Genomic DNA, 26,085 nt, shown 5'->3' with positions numbered 1-26,085 from the left:
GTTCTGTCTGTTCATTGCAGCCTGACTCTGCTCTCTCTTAGTCTTTTAAGCATTTGCATATATCTTTATGTTTTTAGCTGTGAGTCTTTTTAGCTGTTTAACTTTCAAATAAGGTAAAAACAAATAAGGCTTCTGATTTAGTTTGAAGTAATTAGTATGATTATCAGTGGAATATATCACAATAGAAAAAATCATAGCAGGACAAATTGCTGTTGTTGCTAATGATTTTAAAAAGCCCATATCATGGAAAAAACTAATTTCCCTCACTTTTCTTTAAATAAAGGAGTTTGTATGTGAACATTACTAAAGTTTCAAAACGTACAATCACTGCCCTGACAGTCCATACATGGAAATAAAGCCACAAAAACAGTCTATTTGCATTCATTGAGTGTGTTTACATGCACTCAATAATCCGATCATAATCGGATTTCTGCAGTTATCAGATAATTCAAATGGCCACAATACAGAACAACCAATCAGAACAGAGCTCATTTATTGTATAACGCTCTTAACAAAGACAGACGGATTAATTCTGAGAGATGAAGAAAGGTTAGAAAATGTTTTTGGTACCTAAAACCACACAAATGTTATGACTGGCCCTCAAGGGAAAAATATGATACAAGAAAAATGTAGGACAGGCCCTTTAATGGTATAAATGTACTACACAGGTAAAAGTGAACACAGTTTGCAAGCTGTGAATATGAGGATGTCTGTCTTTAGACGCCTTTGCTATTTATTCAAAGTAATCTACAGGGAACACGAGCATTACCTCCTCCTTCGCGAGCCGCATGTGGTCTCTGACGTCAGAAAAGACGGTGGGCTGGATGAACAGGCTTTTATCCTGCACTGCGCAACCCCCACACTCCAGCTTAGCTCCTTCCTTCTTCCCACTCTCCATCAGCTCCATGATCTTCTCAAACTGCTGCTGATCAATCTGCACATGCATCGGAGTGAGGGATATGGAAATGACTGAGGACTGGAGGAATTATCAGGTAAATCCTGTACGATATACAGGACACAGCTCCACTCAAGCAATCTCACAATTCTAAAAGTTGTGTTCACTGTACACTGACATTAAAACCCTTGTTTCTACACTCACTGTCCATTTTATCAGCTCCCCTGCCCATATAGGAGCACTGTGTAGTTCTACAGTTACAGACTGTAGTCCATCTGTTTCTCTGCATACCTAGACACCCAGTTCTTCAATGGTTAGGACACCCATAGGACCACCACAGAGCAGGTATTATATGGGTGGTGGATCATTCTCAGCACTGCAGTGACACTGACATGGTGGTGGTGTATTAGTGTGTGTTGTGCTGGTGCGAGTGAATCAGACACAGCAGTGCTGCTGGAGTTTTTAAACACCTCAGTGTCACTGCTGGACTGAGAATAGTCCACCAACCAAAAATATCCAGCGTCCTGTGACCACTGATGAAGGACTAGAGGATGACCAACACAAACTGTGCAGCAGCAGATGAGCTATTGTCTCTGACTTTACATCTACAAGGTGGACCAAGAAGGTAGGACTGTCTAATAGAGTGGACAGTGAGTGGAGATACAAGGAGGTCATTTAAATGTTAAGGCTGCTCGATGTATGTCCAAAAGTTTGTAGACACCAGCTTTTCTTCTGAAATGAAGGGTGTTGATAGAGACTTTGCTGCAGTAACAGCCTCTACTCTTCTGGGAAGACTTTTGGATGTTGGAACATTGCTGTGAGGATTTGATTGAGCATTAGTGAGGTCAGGTACTAATGTTGGATGGTCAGTTCTGGATCACTCCAGCTCATCCCAAAGGTATTGAATGGAGCTCCATCACTCCAAAGCATGCAGTTCCACTGCTCCACAGCCCAATGCTGGGGGGGATTTATACCTCTGTAGCCCACACTTGGCATTGGGCCTGGTGACCTTAGGCTCATGTGCATGTGCTCCAGAGAGTCCCATTGTGTTGGTCAATGCTTTTCTATTCCTTTATAGAGATTATACAAGCTGTGTGAGTGTCAGCAATAGGTGCTCCTTAAAGAAGCTGAATTCACTGTCTAGAAAATGCTAATTGGTGGTGTATAAATTTCTATTACTTGCTATCTACATTAGCCTTATAGCTCCAGAAACAAACTTCAGACACCAAACATGTCTTGGCCGATCGACTACATTTTCGTACGGTGGAAATTTTTGGTTGAAGCATTGCAGGAATATCATACCTGAGGTCCGTGTGAAGTCTGGGGGTCCATGGGGTCTCCAGCTACGATCTTCTTAGCACTTTCAACACTGAGCCTCACAAACTCGTCATACACACTCTCCTCTACGAACACACGGGACGCAGCAGTGCAGCACTGACCCTGATTATAGAACGCCCCCTTCTGGGCCTCCTGCACTGCTAACTGCACTGCACACAAACACATATGATCCGAGTGGTCAGTTACAACTGCATCTACAATACTAAGCATTTTTAATACTGGATTACATACAGTGAGGGGAAACAAGTAATCCAACACTTTTGTCTTTGTTACTTAATACGCATACAATGTTACACATATAATGTATTTTGACCGTGTACAAAAATACAGAAACTGAATCAAATACACAAAAAAAGAAACTGAAATGAAAATAAGAAAAATTACATTCACTTCAAAAATATGGTGTTTTTGCACTGCTGTGTTTTTCATTCAAAAGTCAGAGCTGTCGGATAGGTTTTGGAATTTGGATTTTGAGGTTTTCAGACCAAGTCAGACATCTTTATGGGACTCAGGAGTGATGCTGAATTGGATTTTATATTGCTGGACAGTGAGTTCTGTTGGTTGTTTGCTAGGTTTGCTAGCTAGCTACCGAAAATAGAATTTCATTTTACCCTTGTAACTGTAAAGTTGTTACACAACGTTAGCTGGCGAATTCTTTAATATTAGCCATTTTTTTGTTTGCTTCAGAGTTTGTTCTCCGTTTGGGAAACTTGTAATTGTGAAGTTGTTTTAACTGTACAACTAATGTTAGCTGGCTAATTAGCTACTGATTCCTTGGCTAACGGTGCCTTTTCTGCTTCAGAGTTTGTTCTCTGTTTGGGAAATTTGCAATTGTGAAGCTGTTTTAGCTGTATAGCTAACATTAGCAGGCTAATTCTTTAATATTAGCTGATTACTTTCCTAACAGTGTCTTTTTTGCTTCAGAGTTTCCCAGATAGCAGACAGTTCTGGGCCGATTCTGGCTTAAACCCACAAGTGTTGGTTGACTTCCGGATAGATATTAGGCATGTGGCCCACAAGTGGGCCAGATAAATTTTGCTAACTGGGTTGTTCTTTGTTTGGGAAACTTGTGATCATGAAGTTGTTTTAGCTATGTAACTATCATTAGCTGGCTAATTCATTTATATTAGCCAATTAGTTTGCTAACGGTTTTTGTCTTTTTTTGAGTTCATTGTCTATTGTTTGATAAACAAGGCTAGGCATTATTATCAGATATTTTTCAATGCTGCTGTCTGTCCACTTCATAAACACAACCAGTATAAAATACTGATAAGGAAGGGGGGCGCAGCACAACCTATGGTCCAAAATGTTTTCTGCACGTGTTCTTCCGCACATTGTATTTTCACCAGAGAGGTCGCCAATCCCCCAAATTTGCCAAACTTACAAAGTGCAGCTTTAAGAAATAATACGTTTTTTGCAGCATTGAGGTTCAATTTTTGGCCCAGTGCTCTTAGCCAAGCTTCTTCAAGGCTATGAGGTTCCCTTTTGTCGCACTCACATTTCCAAAATGTTCCATAAATTTTCACTGAGATTCAAGTCAGCAGATTCAGCAAGAACCTTCAGCTTTTTTGCAAACCAATATTGTCTTGTTAAAACACCCATCTTCTTTGTTCTTTACCAGTTTAATTCAAATTCTCCTCTAATATGTCCTGGTACAACTGGACAACTACCCTTGACATTGGACCTCAAATACGCAATTTAGCTTGAGGCAAATATTATTCGTTGAATAGTTGGTGAATTCAAAGAGATTGTAGACTATTAACCATCATTAGCTGAAATATGACTCCATAGCTGAATTTTGTCATCTGTTCCCTCTACTGTAACAAAGTCTGTGCTTGAAATCAACCCGAAATCAAAGAATCAAAATTCCTGTTTTTCTGTAGTCATCCATCAAAATGTAATTATTTTTGTCCTGCCTCTGAAATATCTTTGGATTTTTGATCACATCACTGTGCATCAGCAGGCAGGAAAAATAACAGTAAAAGTATCATGTTTCACCTCCCCCCTCTGCTATATCATGCCATACTATCTATCGTTAACACTCCTTTCTTGGTATTCAGTTTTGAATAAAAGACTGAGAGTGCACACATTACAGGTAGATCTGCCGGCCCCTTTTGTTTCAGTGCAGGACTGTAAAAACCACATCACTCACAGTCTGAGTCAGCAAACACAATGCAGGGGTTCTTCCCTCCCAGCTCCAGAGTCACTCTTTTCAGATTGCTTTTAGCCGCCGCCTCTTTGATCAGCTGACCCACCTAAACACAAAGAGGGCGATGGACAATTGAGAGAGAGAAAGTGGTTTAAATCAATGGCAATCTTAGAACAGTTTAGACTGGTTTCAATTTTATAACAGTTTAAGTCAATGACAACGTTTGAACAGTTTAACCCATTGGCAATATTAGTTTAAGACAATAGTATTAGAACAGTTTAGGTCAATGGCAATATTTTAACAGTTTGAATGAATGGCAATGTTAGAATACTTTAAGTCAGTGACCATGTCAGCACAGTTTAAGTTAATGGTAGTGAGAATAGTTTAAGTCAATGGTAGTATTAGAACAGTTTAAGTCAATGGCATTGTTAAAGCAGTTTAAGTCAGTGGCCATGTTAGAACAGCTTAAGTCAAGGGTGGTTAGAACAGTTTAAATCAATAGGATTGTTAGAACAGTTTAAATCAATAGGATTGTTAGAACAGTTTAAATCAATGGCAATATTTTAACAGTATACATTAAAGGCAATGTTAAAATAGTTAGAGTCAGTGACCAGTTTAAGAACAGTTTAAGTTAATGGTAATGAGAACAGTTTAAGTCAATGGCAGTGTTAAAACAGTTTTAAGCCGATGGCTTAAACAGCTTAATTCAATGGCAATGTTAAAGCAGTTTAAGTCAATGGTATTGCCAGAAGAGTTTAAGTCAATGGGATTGTTAGAACAGTTTAAGTCAATGGCAGTATTAGAGCAATTTAAGTCATTGGGATTGTTAGAAGAGTTTAAGTCAATGATATTGTTGGAAGAGTTTAAGTCAATTGCATTAATACCATTTAAGTCAATTGTATTGTTAGACCAGTTTAAGTCAATGGTATTGTTAGAACAGTTAAAGTCAATGGCATTGTTAGGAGAGTTTAAGTCAATGATATTGTTAGAACTGTTTAAGTCAATTGTATTGTTAGAAGAGTTAAGTCAATGGCATTGTTAATACCGTTTAAGGTATGGTTAGAACAGTTGACAACAATAGCAATATGAGAAAGTTTACTTTAGTAATTTGGTGTCTTTCTTCTCCTTTAACAGGCTCCTTACCTCAGTGGAGCCAGTGAAGGCCACTTTGTCAATGCCCATATGGCTGGCTATGGCTGCTCCTGCTGTCGGGCCAAACCCGGGCACAATATTCACCACCCCAGGAGGAAAACCAGCCTGCAAGACACAAAAAGAACAACACAGACCAAGAGTTTAGCTAACAATGACCAGGGATGATAAAATAGAAAAACCCAATTACTTAAGACCACAGCTTTCTATAGAGGCCAAGAGTAAACTGATTAATGGGCTACAAGTGATGTAATGAGGTCAAAACAAAAACAGCCCATGGGATGAGCTGCAGCCTGCCAGTGTGAAAGGTAATACACACAAAGTTTTCTTTCCAAGCCTCAGGTTTTAGCTCTAATTGAAGGTGTTTGTGAAATAAAGAATCATTTACGGAACTGAACTGATTAAACAAAATAGGAGAGTTTTAAAATATGGCACTGTAAAAATTACAGGAGCCAAAAAAGGTTGGAGTATAGAACAATCATGTTTGGTGCATTACAGAATCTTTTAATGGATGGAGGAATGTAAGTTTCCATCTTAATCTCTTTTTGCTGTATCTGTCCCACATGGGCGATTTTCAGAGACAATGGTCCAGACCCATTTCTTATTTTTACCACTACCCCTTGTTTTCGAGTGTCACCTTGCCCTTTGGAACTGAGTTATAAGGGGTAGTGGTTGAAATCTTCCCCTACGAAATGGGACCCTCAAATAAAAAGAACATTACTTCATTAACAGCTACTAGCGCTGCTCTGGAGGCAACCCTGCCAGTCTGCAGTGATAGCAGAGGAGGGCAAAGTTCAGCAACCTCACTGCTGGGCTTTAGTTACATTTAGGGCATCATATGCCTTCAAAGAGGGGGGATGCGATAATTGTTTATCATTGTCCACCGCTAATTCTTCAGTGATATGAAGCTGAAGTCAGCTATTCTCCAGCTTCTCGTCAGAATTTTCCCGTTTGACCTTAAATGGAGCAGCAGTTATAATCTGGTGTTTCAGGCATCAGAACTGCTGGACTGTTTAAAGTGAAACAGGAAATTTAGCTAGCTAGCTACCGAGACATTAACATACTATTCGCAATTCTTCTGCTTGTTATGAAGAAAAGGACCAAAATACACTGAAACGACATTAAACTAAGATAATACAATGGATATTGTAACTTTTAACTGAGAAAATACTCACGTTTGTGGGTTTCTGTGGTCACTTACACAGCCATCTTAGCTGTCATAACACTCCGTTTGGAGTGTGCTTCTGAAAAACCTCTGTTTGGAGGGCCATGTAGCCCTAATACTTCACCCTACCCCTCTATCTCAACAAAAATTGGGACACTCTACCCTCTAGCTGTGAACGGAGGGCTAAGGGCTAAGTGGTAGGGGCAAGAGGTGTAATGGGATTGGGCCAGCAGAGGTCCAGAGAAACAGAGAAATTTAGCTCCATGACTTGGTGAAAATAAGAGTAATCAACTTAAAACTTTACGGCCACTCTGCAACAGCACATGACTTTTTATTGTAGTCTAGATAGAGATTTTCAAAATCTGACCTCTAAAGCACTGTAGGTGGTGGAGAAATATTAGAATGAAACCAAACTCCACGTTTTGACTGTCCATGTTGTTAGTGTCATAATCACGTGATCTTAAAGCGTCATTGCCAAGCAGTGAAGTTGACTAGTCAAGTCTGTACAACCCCTGCTTCCCACTTACTTCTTTTGTCAGTGCTTTTTCATTCAGTGTCTTTTCTATTCTTTTCTAAGCAGCGCATGGAAATGAATTAATATTGCTGTCTGTGTAAAACAACCGTATGCTTCAAATGCATATGACTCTACACCAGTTATCAGCTTTTCCTAGAACCATACTCACCCAAAACAACAAGTGTATGACATTTCCCCGAACGCAGTGCACTCATCCAGTAACTACAGTGTGTGGCCTCTGCAGAAACCTTGTAGCTTCAATTATGTATAGTTTTTCTTACTTTTCTTTCCTACGGTTGGTTGGTGGTCTAATGGATTATTCATGGATCTAAATATTTGGTGCACTGAAACATTTCTCAGTCATCAGCCTGACAGCTGTTTTTCTTTGCTCCTAGCTTTTTTTTAGGCTGTTTTCTATGTTGTATTTGTGGGCTCAACACGGATCAGATTACAGCACAGTGGCCTCAGGTGAACCATGAACAATGCGTGGCATAATTTATAGGCAGATATTTCTATTTACCTTCCTCTATTTGCTCAATCAGAAAGCGAGGTGATGCTGACTCATTTAACCCTTTAAACTCTATGGATGGGTTTCTCAGTCAGGGATTAAGCCTAGTCTTAGACTATTTTTTCCTTTCTATAGAGAATCTCTATTCAGAATGCTGTGTAGTCCAGGATTAGGCTTAATTCCTGTCCAGAAAACCGACCCTAATGTGTCAGCAAAATAACTTATATAATAGTTGTATTTATATACAACACAACATAATACAATATGCATACAATACAATATATACATTGTACATATTAGTTTCATAATTTCTCAGTAATTTATAGTAGTTATTGGAATATAAATTAGCATTAATAACTGAATAATGAACCTGCAGGTTAAGGAATTAAAGTGATAGTACAGGGAAGAATCAAATATCCAGTTTTCCCCCCTTATCCCAAATGTAGTCAATCAGCCAAGACATGTTTGGTGTCTGAAGTTTCTGTAGTTTTGCACTGGAGCTACAAGGCTAATGCAGCTAACTGTAAGGAATGAAATCTTATACCCCACCAAAGAGTGTTGTGCAAACTGTATGCCTGTGTAGACAAAAGCACAGACAAAAGTCAGGCTTCATGAAGGTTTGTATCCATGTTTATAGATAACAGTGTGTCATATAGTGTCAGAAACCACATAAGCAAGTCTATTAGATATTATTTAACATCTCAGTATGGTTTTAGGCGAGTATGTGATGAGTGAAGTATGCAATTTGTACAGTGCGAACTGCTGGATTTTTTAATCTACCTGTAGTCACTCTTACCTCCTTGATAAGTGCTCCTACATGCAGTGCTGTTAGGGGCGTCTGCTCGGCCGGTTTGATGACCACTGTGTTTCCGCAGCACAAGGCCGGCGCTATCTTCCACACGAACATCAGCAGAGGAAAGTTCCACTACAAACCCAAGACAGAGTTAAAACTACTAACTGAATATGGATACAGCAATAATTTACTCTACTTTATTCAGTTTAGATGTACAGCGATGATGAACATTAATAAACATTTCTGTAAATGAACCGTGGTACAGCACAGATACACATATGTATTTGGCTGTTTAAACAGAAATCTTTTTTGAGCTAATAGCAAAAAATGCTACATTACAGAAGCCCTAACTGTTATTATGAAAAGTGCAAAATAAATATAATGATGCTACTAGCAGCTTTTATCACTTACATCAGTTTCAAATAAATTTTTATGTACTTTTAGAAAAAAATCTCAGATTAAGCTGAGGACAATATCAGCCTGAGAAGTATGAGATATATATCGACTAGATTTAACATAATTTCACTTGGCAAGACCATTTTATGCAGTATTTCTCTTCAATATAGGCCTACAAAATGTAGTCTCATATACATTTAATTCCTTATGGTGATGCAGGTTTGTTGTGACAGTAACCATTACTGCTTCACACATTTAACACAACACTGAGAGTGACAATAGTCATCATGTTTAACCCTTTAAATGGCCAGGACCCACTGGCAGGCCCAAAGATTTAATACACACTTGTATAACCCAAGAATAGCTCAGCCAGTTTGCATTGAAGTCCCTGTAGTTACTGAATAATAAGTATTAGTATGTAATAAGCCTGAGATTTTAAGGGGTAAAAGTTTTTTTACAGGCTAGTATGTCAGGATAGAGCAGTTTTATACTTACGCACGGTGGCTTTATAGCAGAGTCACTCTCTTTATGGTGCTAGAACATTAGACACAGCTTCTATTGCTACATTCTTGTCAATCTAATTACATAATGTGTAATGTAATTTAATTCTACTATTGCAGCCCTTAATGATGGCCTAATCCCATTTAACCCCTCTCCCCAACCACTAAACCCTACCCCTCTGTTTTGCACGTTCATGTCTAGGGGGTAGGGTGTCCTGGTTTTAGTTGAGATAGAGGGGTAGGGCGAAGTGTTAGAGCTACATGGAGGTTTTTCAGAGACACTCCAAACAGAAAAAAAGAAAAAAAAAAAACAGCAAGATGGCGGCGCAAGCGACCAAAGAAAGCCACAAATGTGAGTATTTTCTCTGATTACGATAACCATTGTACTGTCTTAGTTTGATGTAGTTTCAATGTATTATGATCCTTTGCTTCATAATCAGCATTAAAAAATCACTAGTAGTATGCTAATGTCTTGGTAGCAAAATTTAGCTAGCTAAACTTCCCATTCCACCTTAAAAGGTGCAGCAGTTCTGACCATTTAAGGTGGAACGGGATAATTCGAACAAGAAGCTTGTAACTCAGTTCCAAGGGGCAAAATGACACTAAGAAATGGGATTGGGCTGATGTGTTCATCACGATAAATATATGATTAACTGTGAAGATTTTGTCTCTCAGGACCATTTTTCTGGGCCCAGATTAGGCCTAGCCTAAGATTAAACTGTAGTGTCAGTGTTGAAGCCCTTTTAGTCTAGGATTAAGCTTAATTTGGGTCTGAAAAAGAAAATCAGAATGCAGGTAATTCTAGAAAAGCTCCACTCGCCATGACACCAGTCATAAAATATGCATATGAATTACATGTTCACTGCAGAAACGCTATTAACTTTTACAGCTCTTGGGATGCAATCAGCGAAATGATCACTTTTTTGGATTGTTTGTGTGCTGCGAGAGAGAGAGAGCTTCCTGTTTTTCTTTCTCGGTGAGTCACACTCGTTCTGTGCCAGCAGAGCTTTCGGTAATGACCCGCAGTCCTACAGTATGAAGGGCAGTTTCATGATGTAATCTCTCATTTCAGTTTCCCTGTGTTTGTAGGTGACAGCTGGTGATGCAGTCCGTTTGGACATTTCTTTCCTCCGAATGGAAGTAAACGTGCGAGTTTTTTGTTGTTGTTTGCCCCCTCCACCATTAAAGTCAGTAACACGATCTGCAGTAGATCAGCATCTGAGCCGGGCAAGAAAATCGTCTAACAAAAGCTTTCATTAGCCTGAATGCGTTTGTTAATTATTATCAAACCCAAAGATCAATGCAGTGCTGGGTTCGCAGCTTTCATTAAACACATTCCCAAGAAATGCCCTGTTACAAGAAGTGTGTGCTCACTCAGGATTAAGCTTTAGGGACGCAGGATTAAACAGAGGTCGAGGTTAAGATTGAATTACTAGTGAATGTGTGGCATTTTGTTTCATCGTCACAGTACATCTGACCTGGCAACTCCAAACATGAGGTAGAGATGTTTGAGGTTTATGTAGAAGTAGTTTTAAGTCTATTAAAGGTCTATTAAAAGTCCTGTACTGTGCACTGTAAAACGTGATAAATCTGCTCAACTTAAAATGATATAGTAACTGATTACATGGCTTTTCTTGAGTTGACTCAACTTGAGGACACCAGAGTTCACATAACTCAAACTCAGACATTGTATTTTAGACACATCACCCACCCCTAATTTGTGTTGTACACCCTCAGTAAAACAGTTCAGAACTGTCAGTGGGGCAGTACCCCTTCTTGTCACTGGGGTGATTATCTCAAGGGTTCATCTCAGTACCTTTAGTCAGGGAACATAATTGTACCATAATCCATTGAAATTATATTTTCTAAGTTGTACTGACTCCACACACCCCGTCTCGTCTCCAGGCTTTTTATTTTATTGATCTGTTTTAAAACATTAGGTTATGAAAAGATACAAATATGTACTTTTTCACCTTATTTAAGGTACATAATTGGACCTTAAAACCACTGTTGTACCTTTGAGGGAACATTTCCATTGTTTGTACCTTGATGAACGAAAAATGTACCTGCATAGAACCTTTATTTCTAACAGTGTAGACATCACAACCCCTGGTTCCTATCACCGCCACTGTAGATAAATCTGAGTCTGTAAGTTTCTCTACAATGAACCATTTCACACCAAACCACTCTGAATGACTTTGTCTATGACTGAACAATTGAATTATGCAGAACTTTTAAAAAAATCAGTGGAACTCTCCTTTAAACAGAATTTTATATAATATATGGAGTATTAATCCAATGTTGTGAACTAGATCTGATGGTGTGTTTGTGTAGTGGCATTGTCTTCTATAGCCAACGCCTGTCGAGATTCAGTTACAGATCAGTCTAGGAAACGCCCAGATACACACACACACACACACACACACACACACACATATGCACCCACTATCACCACCATCAAACACACACACACACATACACAGGATTAAGTCTCTTCAGAATACTTCAAATAACGGCAGTTGGTTTGTTTGATATGATTAACTCCATCATGTTTTGTCTGTAGGTTTGCAAAGAGTTCTGCAGTTTACACCAGGCTGCATGCTGAGCTGTTAGAATGTGCTTATAATCTCTTTCCCTGTTAACTTCATCAAACTGCCTATATACACTGTTAGAAATAAAGGTTCTGTGCAGGTAAATTTTTCATTCATCAAGGTACAAACAATGTAAATGTTCCCATAACCTAATGATTTAAAACAGAACAATAAAATAAAAGCCTGGAGACGAGACGGGGCATGTGGAGTCAATACAGCTTAGAAAATACAATTTCAGTGGATTATGGTACAGTTATGTTCCCTGACTAAAGGTACTGAGATGACATCTTGAGTGGACCAACACAGTGACAAGAGGGGAACTGCCCCAGTGACAGTTTCATACCTTTATATCTAAAGTATAGAGCAGGTGTGAAAACTTTTACACTGAAAGTGCCACAATACAATCTTGCAAGCTGTGAAAAGTTGTGAAGGTTTTAGAGTAAATATCAGCAGTGGGTGACGTCACATTACACCATAATTAACCCCTTAAACCTTGGCCTTATTAATCAGTTATTGACCTTAAAACCATATCACTCAGTAACTACTGCAAATTATTATAACTATTTGATACCTTCTACGAATCATTCAACAACTACTAAAGTTATTTGGTAACTAATGCAAATTATTCAGTAACTACTAAAATCAATCTCTAATTACTATGAATTACACAGTAACTACTATAAATTATTCATTATTATGTAGCGCCAAAAAGGATTCTTCTATTGTTACGATGTCAAGCCTGTAACAATAGAAGAACCCTTTTTGGTGCTATATAGAACCCTTTTCAGAAAGGTTTTATAAAGAACCATATAAAACACACTATCCATCAATCTGAAGAACTCTTTCACAATGCAAAGAACCTTTTACTCATGCAAAGGGTTCTTTGAGTTTTCATGGTTTTATATAGAACCATTTCTTTACCAAAGAACCTAAACCATCATTTTTAAGAGTGTAGTCAATGAATAATTTATAATAATTACTGCATAATTCATAATAATTAGAGATTGATTTGTAGTAGTTACTGAATAATTTGCATTAGTTACCAAATAATTTCCAAATAAATTCCTGTAATTATGCAAAGGGTTCTTTGAGTGTTCATGGTTCTATATAGATAATTTTTTCTTTACTAAAGAACCCTTGAAGAACCAATTTTAAGTGATTCAGTAACTACTATAAATGATGTAGTAACTACTATGAATTATTCCGTTTCTAATACAAATTAATCACTAATTACTATGAAATATTAGTTACTATTATAAATGATTCCCCAATTACTGTGAACTATTAGTAACTACTATAAATTATTACCTAATTACTCTGAATTATTCAGTAACTACTGTAATTATTTCCCAGTTACTATGAATTATGAGTAAGTACTATAAATGTTTCCCTAATTACTGTGAATTATTAGTAACTACTATATATTTTTCCCCAATTACTGTGAATTATTAGTAGGTACTATAAATTCCTCCCCAATTACTGCAAATTATTCAGTAACTACTAAAAATTCTTCCCCAATTACTATGAATTATTAGTGACTTTTATAAATTATTCCCCATAATTTATGCTAATTATTAGTAACTACTACAAATTATTCCACAATTACTGTGAATTATTAGTAGCAACTATAAATGATTCCCCAATTAATATAAATTATTCATTGACTACTACAAATGACTTACTAATCCCTAAGTAAATCAGTAACTGCTACAAATTATTTAGTTATTAGCATATTTTTTTTGGTTACTGCTATGAGTTATTCTGTAACTACTACAAATTATTTCATAACTACTTTGAATTGTTTGATAATTTTATTAATTATCATGTAGCCACTACAAATTAATCACTAATGTCTATGAATTATTCACTAACTAGTATACATTATCTGGTCACTAGTAAGAATTATTCAATAACTACTACAAATTATTTGATAAAAGTTAAAATTCATTCAATATGTATTATTATTCAGTAAATACTATGAAATGTTCCCTAACAACTACAAACTGTTTGTACAGAAAATATTCTACAAAATAGCTGCTACAAATGATTTAATATAATTTATTCAGAAACGTCTTCAGATAATTTAGTAAATACTATGAACTATTCAGTCACTACTGTTAATTACTGGTTAACTGCTATAAACTATTTAGTAACTACGATGTATCACTTGATAACTACTATGAAACTAATATGTACGTCTGAAATGTGTACCACATTAGGATTAAGGGGTTAAGGGCTGTTCAGAGTCGGCCTAGTCTTTCCATTTGCCTAACGAAAACACCTCCTACACATTCCTGTCCACTGCGTACAGATAAGATTGTGACTGTCCGCACTGTCGGAAGGCTGAGCGACACGTGTGCGGCATCATGGTGAGAAAGAGGAGAGTCACACATACTTACTGGAATGATTGCTCCACACACTCCGACGGGCTCGTGTTTGGTGAAGCACATGAAGTTATCATCTGATGGGAAATGAAAATGAGGAATGAGTGAGCATAGCAACCGCACTGAGCATTCCTTTCATACGCAATCTTTGTTTCTCTGGCAAGCTTTTGGATGTGGTCACCAAAACCAAAGATCAAGGACAAAAGCGTGAAGAAAACCCTTACAGTGTTCTTTTCAACGGGCCACACAAAGCAGTGCCCAGGAAGCAGGTATACGTTCTAGCATCTTTTATTTTTTTTACGAGGAGACGCTGTCAAAGGAAGGCATGACGAGGTGTGGGCAGGGGTTCAAACTCTTGGCTTGCATGCACACCTTTGTTTGCCATCCACGGTCTCCCCTTTCCCTTATTCTCAGGTATCCTGCCAGCGGTAATGCTTCATCACATCTCTTGCTAGCTGGACCTCTGTTTTTCGTGAAGGCTTTGGCGAATGTCACTCAGATTGAGTGATTTACCGCTTCCTCCTTCACATGAGCCCCAGGTAAAACTCAATACGGCAAACTAAGGATTGTGTGGTCAACATGTGCTACAAAGGCCGGCTGTCATTTAGAACTGTTGGTCAACATATCCCTTAAAAAGTTCATTCATTAGTTATCTATCAAATACATATATAGATAGATAAACAGACACATTATATGTCTTAAAACTTCCAGACACTCCTCCTAACGACTGAATTCAGCCAATTTAAGGTGCCCCCATTTGCTGACCAAGTTGATTAACTGCCGACATACAGCATAATCCCCATAAAAAAATATTGACCCACAGAATGTGGGTCTGAAGCAGCCACGCATGAGCCTAACTTCACCATGATCAATGCCAAGCGTGGGCTAGAGGGGTATAAAACTTTCCAGCATTGCGGAACTCCTAGCATTTTGTGGATGGAGCTCCATCCAATACCTTTAGGATGAGTTGGAGTGATCCAGAACTGACCATCCAACATCAGTACCTGACCTCACTAATGCTCTTGTGACTGAATGCAATCAAATCCTCACAGCAATGTTCCAACATCTAGTGTAAAGGCTGTTAATGCAGCAAAGTCTCTATTAATACCCTTCATTTCAGAAGAAATGCTAGGTGTGTATTTGTCTACAAATACTGTCCTAAATGCTGACAAAAAGGGTTCTTTGCACAATGTCATATAAGAACCCCTTATGGTTCCTCAAAGAACTTTCAATGGATGATTGTTTGGAGAACCATTTCTGTAACCGAGATATGTTAGTGTGAAGTTTGAAGACTCTCCACATAATGTAAAGGCTTTACTGGTATAGAACCTTTATGTTACTCTTTAGGCCATTTAAAAGTTGGTCATATTCACATATCTTTGTTTCAGATATGGTTCTTGAGGGAACCAAAAGTGGTTCTACAATGGCATAGCTCATTTTTTTAAAGAGTGTAGAGAAAGAGAACAGCACTGCAATGCATATTACAAATACATACAAATACATATTTACATATTATTCGCCCATTCAGCCTACAGCAGTTTAGCCCCACCCACAAGTTACAAAGAATGAGGTTATAAGGACTGGCTTTCAATTGAGGCACATGATAGGGCAGCCAATCAGAATATAGAGCTCATTTGTGCATATATATATATATATATATATATATATATATATATATATATATATATATATATATCAACCTTGAAGGCACAGTGACCAATGGAATATTCTAGAACAAACTTCTAGATGGCATAAACATGCTGTGTTGTGCTGGCTTTGTAATTGTAAAGTATTTTTGAAAATCACTGCTTGTCTTTGCATCATGATTCATTCGCTGCGGTTGGAAGAAAATCTCTTATATCTATATATCTATTTTTGTTGTTTTTCAGTTTTTGACATAATTTGAAAATACTTGTTGCCTTTTACATAGTTTGTAAATTTCATGACGAATGGACCAAAAGACGTGGCCCAGAATGACTTGGAAAAATGTCTGGTTCTATTGACTTACATCAAAAGTGAAGTATGTTTTTTCCTTTTCCTGTAAAGTTACCATTTTGGAGATACAAGGTTTTCTTCCGACAGCAGCAAATTGATGGATAACTGGAGTACATTTAATTTGTGAAATTCTGTCTAGAGTCCTGTAGAGGCAGCTCTATCGAATGAACAGGCACAACTTAAAACCAAGTGAAAGCAAGCAGTGCTGTTTAAGTGCACCTACTGACTTCTTACTGACTGAAGCAAATGAATCAAACTGTGTAATCAAAGCTAATACACTTTAGTGAAGTGTAAACGAGCTAATAATCAAAACGAACATTCTTCAGGTCAGTGTAAACGAACCAGCCCCCCATCAGAGAACACTAAAGCCGTTCTGTCCTCCTGTGCTGCCTTCTCTTCTGGGAGAACATCCCACCCACACATGCATGACATTTCAGGTGTCACCCCCGCACGGATATGAAGGAGCCACGCCTGTTAATCTGCTAAAGCAGACCTCTCAGCGGCGTGACCTTCTCGAGTTTCAGCGCACGGCGGGATTACAGACACGGTGACTCCCTTCCCACAATGCTCATCTCTGCCTGGCATCGGCCGCCGGCCCTTTTCTACTGAACTCCCCGATCTGCTTATCAAAGGTTACATTTACATGGCTGATGAGTGGCTGAGGGGGGGACACACACTGAGCCGGTTTAAAGATCAAGCGTGTTTTCATTACATAGTAAACTGTTAAGCCCCGTTTGATTTACAGTAGATTTCACTGGAGGAGAAATATGACATTAAACTGAAGAAAAAGCAGCACTGAATTCAGATCTTTGTAATAATTTCCACATGAATAAAATATTATACTATTAAAATAATACATTATAACTTACTTAGATATGTTAATAAGTAGATGTAAATCTTTGAATTGAAGTAAATTCAGTGCATTATTTTTTCATATTTCATATTGTACACATAAATACAGTTAGTTATAGTTAACCTCCTAATGTAATTTGTTTGTAATTTTTTAAAATTATTTTTAGAAATTCTTTCAATTTAAAGGGTCCATATCATGGAAAACCACAAATTTCTCACTGTGCTGTACGTAGACATTGTGAAAGTTTCAAATTGTAGCATTCACTTCTCATTCCATACAATCCATATATGGAAACTGAGCTGCAAAAGCAGCCTTTTAGAATTTATTGTTTTTGTGATGTCACAAAAAACAAGACTTTTACATATATCTGCCCATTCAGCCTACAGTTTAGCCCCACCCACAAGTTACAAAGAATAAAGTTATAAGGAGTGTTTCAGCACAGACTGCTTTCAAATGAAGCACGATACAGGGCAGCCAACGAGAACAGAGCTCATTTACATATATATATCAGTCTTAAAGTCACAGAGACAGAAACTGTTTGACTTTAAAGGATAAGGAAAAGTTGCAAATGATAATGTTAAAATAAATCGGGACTGTTTTGATACATAAAACCACATAAAAGTGGACTAGGAAAAAATAAAATGCAAGAATAATGTAGGACATGGGCCCTTTAATGTCTGTCCATTAAGCCCTTATTTGAATTTATTTAAATGCGTTAGTTTGTTTATTATTGCCTGTATTGTATCTTTATGAGCTCTATTTGTGTGACTGAGGAATAGGCCTTGCCGATAAATCATTCCAAATCAATAAAGTAATTGTTTCGGAACGCCAAGAGTCGACAGAGTCGTCCCTGTCGGGATTGAGCGGCTTCAGCCAGGTGCTGATCCGCTGCTCCTCCAGCCCGGCCGCGGTCCTCGCGGTTGCACCTCAGCGATTAGGATCAGAGCCTCTTCCTTTTCCCTTTGTGCTCGGGGCCCTTTCGTCTTTTAACGCTTTATTTGAATCTAATCAGGAGGAAAGAGGGTAGCTTGTTTTGTCTATTGGATCTCCTGGAGTGACAGGAACACTGGCGGAGAGGAAGAGCTAGAGCGGGGGATGAGATACCACCCAGGACTAAAGGGATCAGCTCATCAGCTCGTCTCTCTGGACGCCAGTGCAGGAGATGCAACTGTTTTACTGCACTGAGAGATAACTGGGCTGTAAATCTCCGACCTCACAACGATTCGATTACGTCATGAAATAAAATTTCAGCACCGTTCAGTTCAGTTTAATTAGATTATTTTGGTACTACGGTTCTGTCAAAGTCAGAGACAACCCTTCAATTATTTCATTTCAAGTCAAAACTCCAAAGTCCAGACCTTAATATCACTGAATGTGGGATTATTTGGATGATGAGAAGCTGAAAATGCAAAACCAACTTCTAAGACTGAACTTTTGAACTGTAATTTTCTGTTAAATATTTGTTTTCTGCTTTTTTCTGATGTTGAAAAAAATGCACTGAATGGCTGTTTTGACTAGAAATTAAATAAATAAGGGGGGGGTCTCTGACTTTTGCACAGTACTGCATATAGTGGAATACAGGCAATAGAAACTATAAACCAATATTTGTTTAATTTTAACATTTGAAAATAGCCTGAGTATTTAATTTCTGCCAAAACAATGAGTGCATATTTCATTGCATGTTATTACAGACAGTTATAACATTAAAAACAATTTAATAACCTGCAGAATGATGCGTTATCACACATGGATGAATTTCTATACTCGGACAAACATCTGATATGAAGTAAACAGACATGGTATGCGCCATTATGCATACGTCTAATTGCTCACTCACCCACTGGCAGGGTTTTGCCATGGATCTTATCAGCCCAGCCTGCGTAGTATCTCAGCGTTTTGATACTTCCATCCAGATCAATAAAGAACGACTGCAGGAAGGGTTTCCCACTGTCCATCGACTCCATAGTCTGGAAAAGGAATGAGTTTGTTAAGTACAGAATAGTCAGAATCATCTACAGACACTTTATCATCAACATAAAGAAGTGAAAGAATTCTGTCAACATTTTAAAGGTCAGTCAGTTGAACTTTAAGGGAATAAATGTCACATTTTATCATGTTTCAGTATTTCTAGTGAGGCAAAACTGAAATGCATGCTCATACAGTCATATGCAAAAGTTTGCACCTCCTGGTTAAATAATGTTTTGCTGATTTTGTGAGTGAAAATAAGTGAACACACCCTCAGAAAAACACACTAGTGCACACTTTTATGCACAGATAGTGTTTAGTTTCTGAATTTAACATACTGGAAGCAAAAACTACACACAATGTTTTTGCTATAAGATAGCAATATTGAGATTGAGATAACGAGTTAATTACTTTGTGATCTCAAGATAGAAACGTTGTTATCTTGAGATCACAAGATAATTAGCTCATTAACTGACGATAACAAGATAACTAACTCATTATTTCAAGATAACAACTTTTTACACATGTCTAGAGAGGCCAAGAGGTAATTATAATTTCCCGGATTGTTATCTGGGGGTAACAAGTTAATTATCTTCTGATCTCAAGACAACAACTTTATTATCTCATGATCACAAGATAATTAATTCATTATCTCAATATAACAAGATAATTAACTCATTATTTCAAGATAATAACTTTTTTAGAGAAGACCAGAGAGGCCATGAGGTAGTTCTAATTTTCTGGATTGTTATCTTGAGATAATGAGTTAATTATCTTGTGATCTCAAGATAACAACTTTGTTATCCTGAGACCATACGATAATTAACTGATTATCGTAAGAAAACAAGATTGCTAACTTATTATTTCAAGATAAAAACTTTTTACAGAAGTCCAGAGAGGCCATTAGGTGGTTCTAATTTTCTGGATTGTTATCTTGAGATTGTTATCTTGAGATAACGAGTTAATCAACTTTGTTATCTTGAGATCACATGATAATTAACTCATTATTTCAAGATAACAACTTTTTATGGAAGTCCAAAGAAGCCAAGAGGTAGTTGTAATTTCCTGGATTGTTATCTTGAGATAATGAGTTAATTATCTTGTGATCTCAAGATGACAACTTTGTTATCTTGAGATCACAAGATAATTAACTCATTATCTCAAGATAACAATCCAGAAATTATAACTACCTCATGGCCTCTCTGGCTTTCTGTAAAATCCAGCAAAAAGATAAAAATTGTCCACTAAAATATGCAAAAAATTAAGAATATCAACAAAACATGTATTCTGGCTAAGGGTGTCCAAACTTCTGCATGCGACTGTATTTGGGAATTTCCACTAAACTCTTGGACAATGTCAAAAACCCTACAGCGCAACTTTTATTTTATATGCATCAGAAACGCCAAGCATTTAATACGGTCCAGAAATGAAACAAATACAATTAGAGTAAACAGAAGCAGCCCAAACAGAAGAAAAGTGTAGCTGGCTGGCAGCGGTCATCCTCTGGAGAGCCACTGCGCTGGGGTCGAACATGGTGGTTACTGAAGTACGATAAAGAACAACATAGTCTAAACATCAAGTGATCAATCTGCCCTCTGTTCATTATCTGGAGTAACAAAGCATCCACCAAATCTGTCACAGTGAAACGGACTGCTGGGCTCATGACTGCATTTCTGTTCATCCAGCTCCGCAAACCCTGGGAGAGTCAATCAGCACACTGGCACCCTCGCGGACCCTCGACTTAACAGACCCGCTTTAAATCTGATCCCGGTTACAGCAGCCCCTGATCCGACTGCAGAGGAGCGCGCTGATGTGTTGATAAGGAAAAACATCTGATCCAAATTACTTTTACCTATTTCTTGTTGTTTTTTCCCTAACAGTAATTGGAGTTACTGTAATTAGCTCTACTCCGCTACGGAATCACAGCGCATGTTTGCAATTAGCCGGCTTAAAATACTGCTCCTGCATCTGTAACATTTCATTCACAAGTACCAGCTCTTATATGATCTGGCAGCATGATTGTGTAATAGGCAATGCAAACGTAGCTTAAATAAATAAATGCATAAAAACAGAAATAAGAAGTGCAGTCATATGCAAAAGTTTGAACAAAGTCTGCGGATTTAAGTGAAAATTAGTTCTCTGTAGGGAACCTAAAAGTTGCATTTTTCTGCCAGTTTATGTGCACAATTTCTATTTATCTGTGGAGTTTAGCATAAAAATATACAGATATATAAAATGTGCCATAAATTCTGCACAGGCCACTCTGTTTATCACTTTCCCAGTATGTTAAATTCAGGAAATAAACAGCAATTGTGCATTAAAAACACCTTATTTTCACTTCAAATCAACAAACACTGATTTTCGCCAGGGGAGCCAAAACTTTTGCACACGGCGACAGGAAAGTGCATGCATTAGCAGCGTGAGAAAGAATTTTGCTCATGATTTCATCCTGCCTTCCTGCCAGTGCCATTTCCAAAATTTGAAGCTGGCTGCTTTCTACAACAAGTTGCACAACAGTTGGCAAAATTCTTGAACATAATAAAAGCTTCTCGCTGATGAATATGAATATCTTCATAACAGAGCTTTAAAACTGATGAACGCATTAGAGAAACCACAGATATATCCCTAGTCTGCACTGTACTAATGAACGTTGAAGTGTTTAAACTGAAAATAAGTGCCCATTCTTTGTGACTGTCCATTTTTTCTCGTCCTCTATTGGAGGCAGCTTCAGATTTAGCCTCGGTGCCAATACTAACACCTGCAGCAGCGTCTGACGGATGCGCTCAGACGGGCGTAAAGAGGGCCGGGGAGATTAGCCTACTGTTTCCACTTACGGCCAGCACGATCCGGTCCCTCTCCAGCAGCTCCGCCAGTCTGTGCAGCAATCGGCCACGGCTGGACACGTCCATCCTTCGCCACGGAGAGCCCCTCTTCATCGCTGCCTTCGCGGCCTCCACTGCTTTGTCCACGTCAGCCTGGGAAAGACAGAGCTCAGGCTATGGCTTGTTCACAGGCGTCAATGAAGAAAGAGCATCACTTTCTACATGTGGAAGCTCAACATTTTCAGCTGTTTCAATAGAACGATGTTTAGTAATAATGTTATCACATTGTTATACATCTTGTTTTAACTTAAAACAGCAAGTGCCCTGAAAAAAAAAAGTGGTGGACTGAATTAAAATGATTCAACACAATTTTGCCTTTTGGTTTATTTACTTTTGGGTAGAACTGAGTAGTTCTGTGATATACGTAATTCAGCTAATTCAGTGCAGCACTTTTCAGTGTAAGTGAGATTATCATCAAATGTTGAGTCTATTGAAATCAGAGGAATTTCACTGATTTTTCAACATTTTCATAGTTCAATTACATGTAAACAATGCCGCTCAGAGTGGTTTGGTGTGAAATGCTCCATTCTAGAGAAACATGAGCCAGAATTGTTTACAGTGGTGGTGATAGGAACCAGACGTCCACCTCTAAAAGTATCCTCATAGAAAGTTATTACATCAAATGGTTATGAATGATATTAGTTATGCGCCTGATGACTGAGACACTGTTTTATGATTGTTTTGAGAATGTTTTGGCCAAATATTTAGTTTTTGAAATCCAGGAATATATATATATATATATATATATATATATATATATGCGTAGCATCGCTGTCTAAAGAAACAGTATCTCCAAAATAGTAACTTTACAGGAGAAGACAAAAACACTCTTACCTTTCAATGTAATTCAACATAAAGAGATTTTATTCCAAGTATTATTAGAGCATTTCTATTGATCCATTCATCATGAAATTCTCACATAACATAAAGGACATCTGGTGTGTTGAAATAGAAAATAAAAATCGACAAAAATGGAGATACATATATATATGTACATATTGCTGTTGGAACAAAACCTTGTATCTCCAAAATGAGAACTTTACAGAAGAAGGAAAAAACATACTTCACTTTTAATGTAATGTAACGTTTAATGAACCAAACGTTTTCCAGGTCATTTTGATCCATTTCTTTTGGTCCATTCATCATGAAATTTACACGTAAATTTACAATGTAAATGGCAACAGGTACTTTTAAATTATGTCAAAAACTGAAAAGATATGGAGGTTTACTTTCAACACCAGTGAAATATATACACATATACTGATGAAGACACATATATGTTTATTAGTTACTTTGGGCAGATAATATATTTGCATCATAACCATCAGGACCCCTGGTTTCTATCACCACCACTGTAAAGAAAGAAGAGTCTGAAAGTTTCTCTACAATGAACCACTTCACACCAAACCACTCTGAATGACTCTCGACCACTGAATTATATAGAAATTTTGGAAAATCGGTGGAATTCCCCTTTAAGTGATGCCAAAACAAGCTCATATTATGATGGATCTGGGATGTAAATCTATGTAGGCTACACAAAAGGCAAGACAGCTGTTCCTTACACTGTTCACACATTTAACAGCCTCAGGGTTCATTATATTCTCATTAAAGAAGAGAAAGTAAAAACTCCACATCTTACTTTATCCGCCTCCTCCACGTCACAGATCTTTTCACCTGTTGCGGGGTTGAAGGTGGGGAAAGTCTTTCCTTTCACTGAGTTCTGCCATTCGTTGTTGATAAAAAGCTGCACATTTGAGAAAGATGAATGAATCAGCCTGTGAACACGTGCTGCGAGTTTAAGCCGTTGTACTAGTAACTCAGCTCTGCTTTACTGACTGGACAGAACAGGACAGCAGCTCAGCGTCTCACTTGTACGCGCGTAAACCTGCCGTTACGCAGAGCTCCACTGCTGCTCCGGGTAATTACAGCCAAGCGAAGTCCAGTAAAGTCCGGCGGATGCTCTTACCTTGGTGTGCTTGATCTCTGAGAGCCTGCAGGGCTGGGGTAAAGGCAGAGCAGCGGGGTTTGGCGGCACTCCGTTCTCTGTGGTCCCGTTCTGTGCCATAACAGGGCAAACCGGTCGACACTAGCGTTTAAGATAAAGCGACGTGCAGTGCTGTGGTCAGTAAGCATGATAGCGCCGTTTATTAGAGCTTTTAAAGCCCCCCCCCCACCACCACCACACACTCACACACACAGACTCCGCCCCTCCCAATGCCCTGCCTCACAACCGCCCACCTCACCTTCCTCCTCAACACGTGAGCACGATAAACATTCAAAGCTGCAGTGACCGCCATCAGGACCTGTCCAAATGGTCGCCCTCGGTCAGCTTTGCATATTGATGATACACAGTGTCTCCAGTGAGGCCGCGCCACGTGCTCAGTGAGGCTGATAAAAAGAATCGAAATCCTAAAGATATACCTCTACAAGAAACACATTCTAGCTCACAGTTTATTTGAGAAAGTAATATAACATATTAAATGTGCCAAAATTTCTGCCACATTTTATATTTGATATTTTCCAATTCTGAATTGTTACAATCAGCAGATAAACAGCGATTGTGCGGAAATGTGTTCACTGTAGAGGATGAGTTCACTTACTTACACTCAGAACATCAAACTAAATAAACCAGACCACGCAAACAACTACAGATACACAGACAGACAGACAGGTCTATAAATAGATAGATAGATAGATAGATAGATAGAAAGACAGACAGACAGAAAGGTAGACAGACAGACAGACAGATAGATAGATAGATAGATAGATAGATAGATAGACAAACAGACATACAGACAGATAGATAGATAGATAGATAGAAAGACAGACAGACAGAAAGGTAGACAGACAGACAGACAGATAGATAGATAGATAGATAGATAGATAGATAGATAGATAGATAGACACAGATAGATAGATAGATAGATAGATAGACAGACAGACAGATAGATAAATAGATAGATAGATAGATAGATAGATAGACAGACAGACAGACAGACAGATAGATAGATAGATAGACAGATAGATAGATAGACAAACAGCTAGATAGATAGATAGATAGACAGATAGATAGACAAACAGACATACAGACAGAGAGACAGAGAGATAGACAGACAGACAGATAGATAGATAGATAGATAGATAGATAGATAGATAGATAGACAAACAGATAGATAGATAGATAGATAGATAGATAGATAGATAGATAGATAGATAGACAGATAGATAAATAGATAGATAGACAGAGAGACAGAAAAACAGTTAGACAGACAGTTATGTAGATTTTGTTTCATGATGAGTTCAGCACCTGGACTCTTCTTCTGGGAAGCCATACTGTTGTGATAGATGCAGTATGTAGTTTATCATTGTCTGGTTGAAATAATCAAGGCCTTCCCTGAATAAGACATTGTCTAGATGGCAGCATATGTTGCCAAAACCTATATATTTTGTTCAGCATTAATGGTGCCTTCACAGATCACATGTGCACTAATGCTTCCCCATACCATCATGGATGCTGACTTTTGAATTGTGTGCTAATAACAAGCTGGGTGGTCTTTAGCCTGGAGGATGCAGTGTCCATTATTCAGAAAAAAATTTAAAACTTTGATTCATTGGACCACAGGACACTTTTCCACTTAAATCCAAATCTTAATCTTAAATCTTAAATGGATTCTCTTGGCCCAGAGAAGTTGGTGGTGTTTCTGGATCCAGTTTATATATGGCTTCTTCTTTGCATGATACAGCTTTCACTTGCATTTGTGGATGGCATGGCGAACTGTATTCACAGACAATGATTTCTGGAAGTGTTCCTGAGCCAGTGCAGTGATGTCCAGTACAGAATCATGCCTGTTTTTATTTTATCTTTATTAGAGCTTCAGTTTCTCAAAGAAATCTGCAGTGATGTTTTTCCACACCTCCAAGGTTCATCTTAGAGTTTGGTTGATAAGTTTCTTTCATTTTCAAGTACCCAAACACATTCAGTGATGTTGAGGTCTTGACTTTTGGGTG

At 38.0% G+C, this 26,085-nt stretch overlaps 1 protein-coding gene across 1 annotated transcript in view; it reads right to left on the bottom strand.

Moving 5' to 3' along the window:
* aldh1a3 (aldehyde dehydrogenase 1 family, member A3) overlaps positions 1-24,198 on the bottom strand; it is a 30,011-nt gene extending 5,813 nt beyond the window's left edge. Inside the window, exons 1-10 of the mRNA XM_036587249.1 lie at positions 24,044-24,198; positions 23,717-23,821; positions 22,030-22,170; positions 19,068-19,197; positions 14,398-14,459; positions 8,515-8,643; positions 5,526-5,639; positions 4,386-4,488; positions 2,198-2,382; positions 770-934 (exon numbers count right to left, since the gene is read on the bottom strand). Coding sequence (XP_036443142.1) covers positions 770-934; positions 2,198-2,382; positions 4,386-4,488; positions 5,526-5,639; positions 8,515-8,643; positions 14,398-14,459; positions 19,068-19,197; positions 22,030-22,170; positions 23,717-23,821; positions 24,044-24,142 — 1,233 coding nt within the window. The 5' untranslated portion in view covers positions 24,143-24,198. The remainder of the gene's footprint in view (positions 1-769; positions 935-2,197; positions 2,383-4,385; positions 4,489-5,525; positions 5,640-8,514; positions 8,644-14,397; positions 14,460-19,067; positions 19,198-22,029; positions 22,171-23,716; positions 23,822-24,043) is intronic.
* Positions 24,199-26,085: the final 1,887 nt, after the last annotated feature.

The sequence above is a fragment of the Colossoma macropomum genome, unplaced genomic scaffold (genome assembly GCF_904425465.1).
Source record: "Colossoma macropomum unplaced genomic scaffold, Colossoma_macropomum, whole genome shotgun sequence".
NCBI classification, from domain to species: Eukaryota; Metazoa; Chordata; class Actinopteri; order Characiformes; family Serrasalmidae; genus Colossoma; species Colossoma macropomum.
Note: the sequence above shows the minus strand (reverse complement) of the source record. Positions and strands in the feature narration are given on the sequence as shown.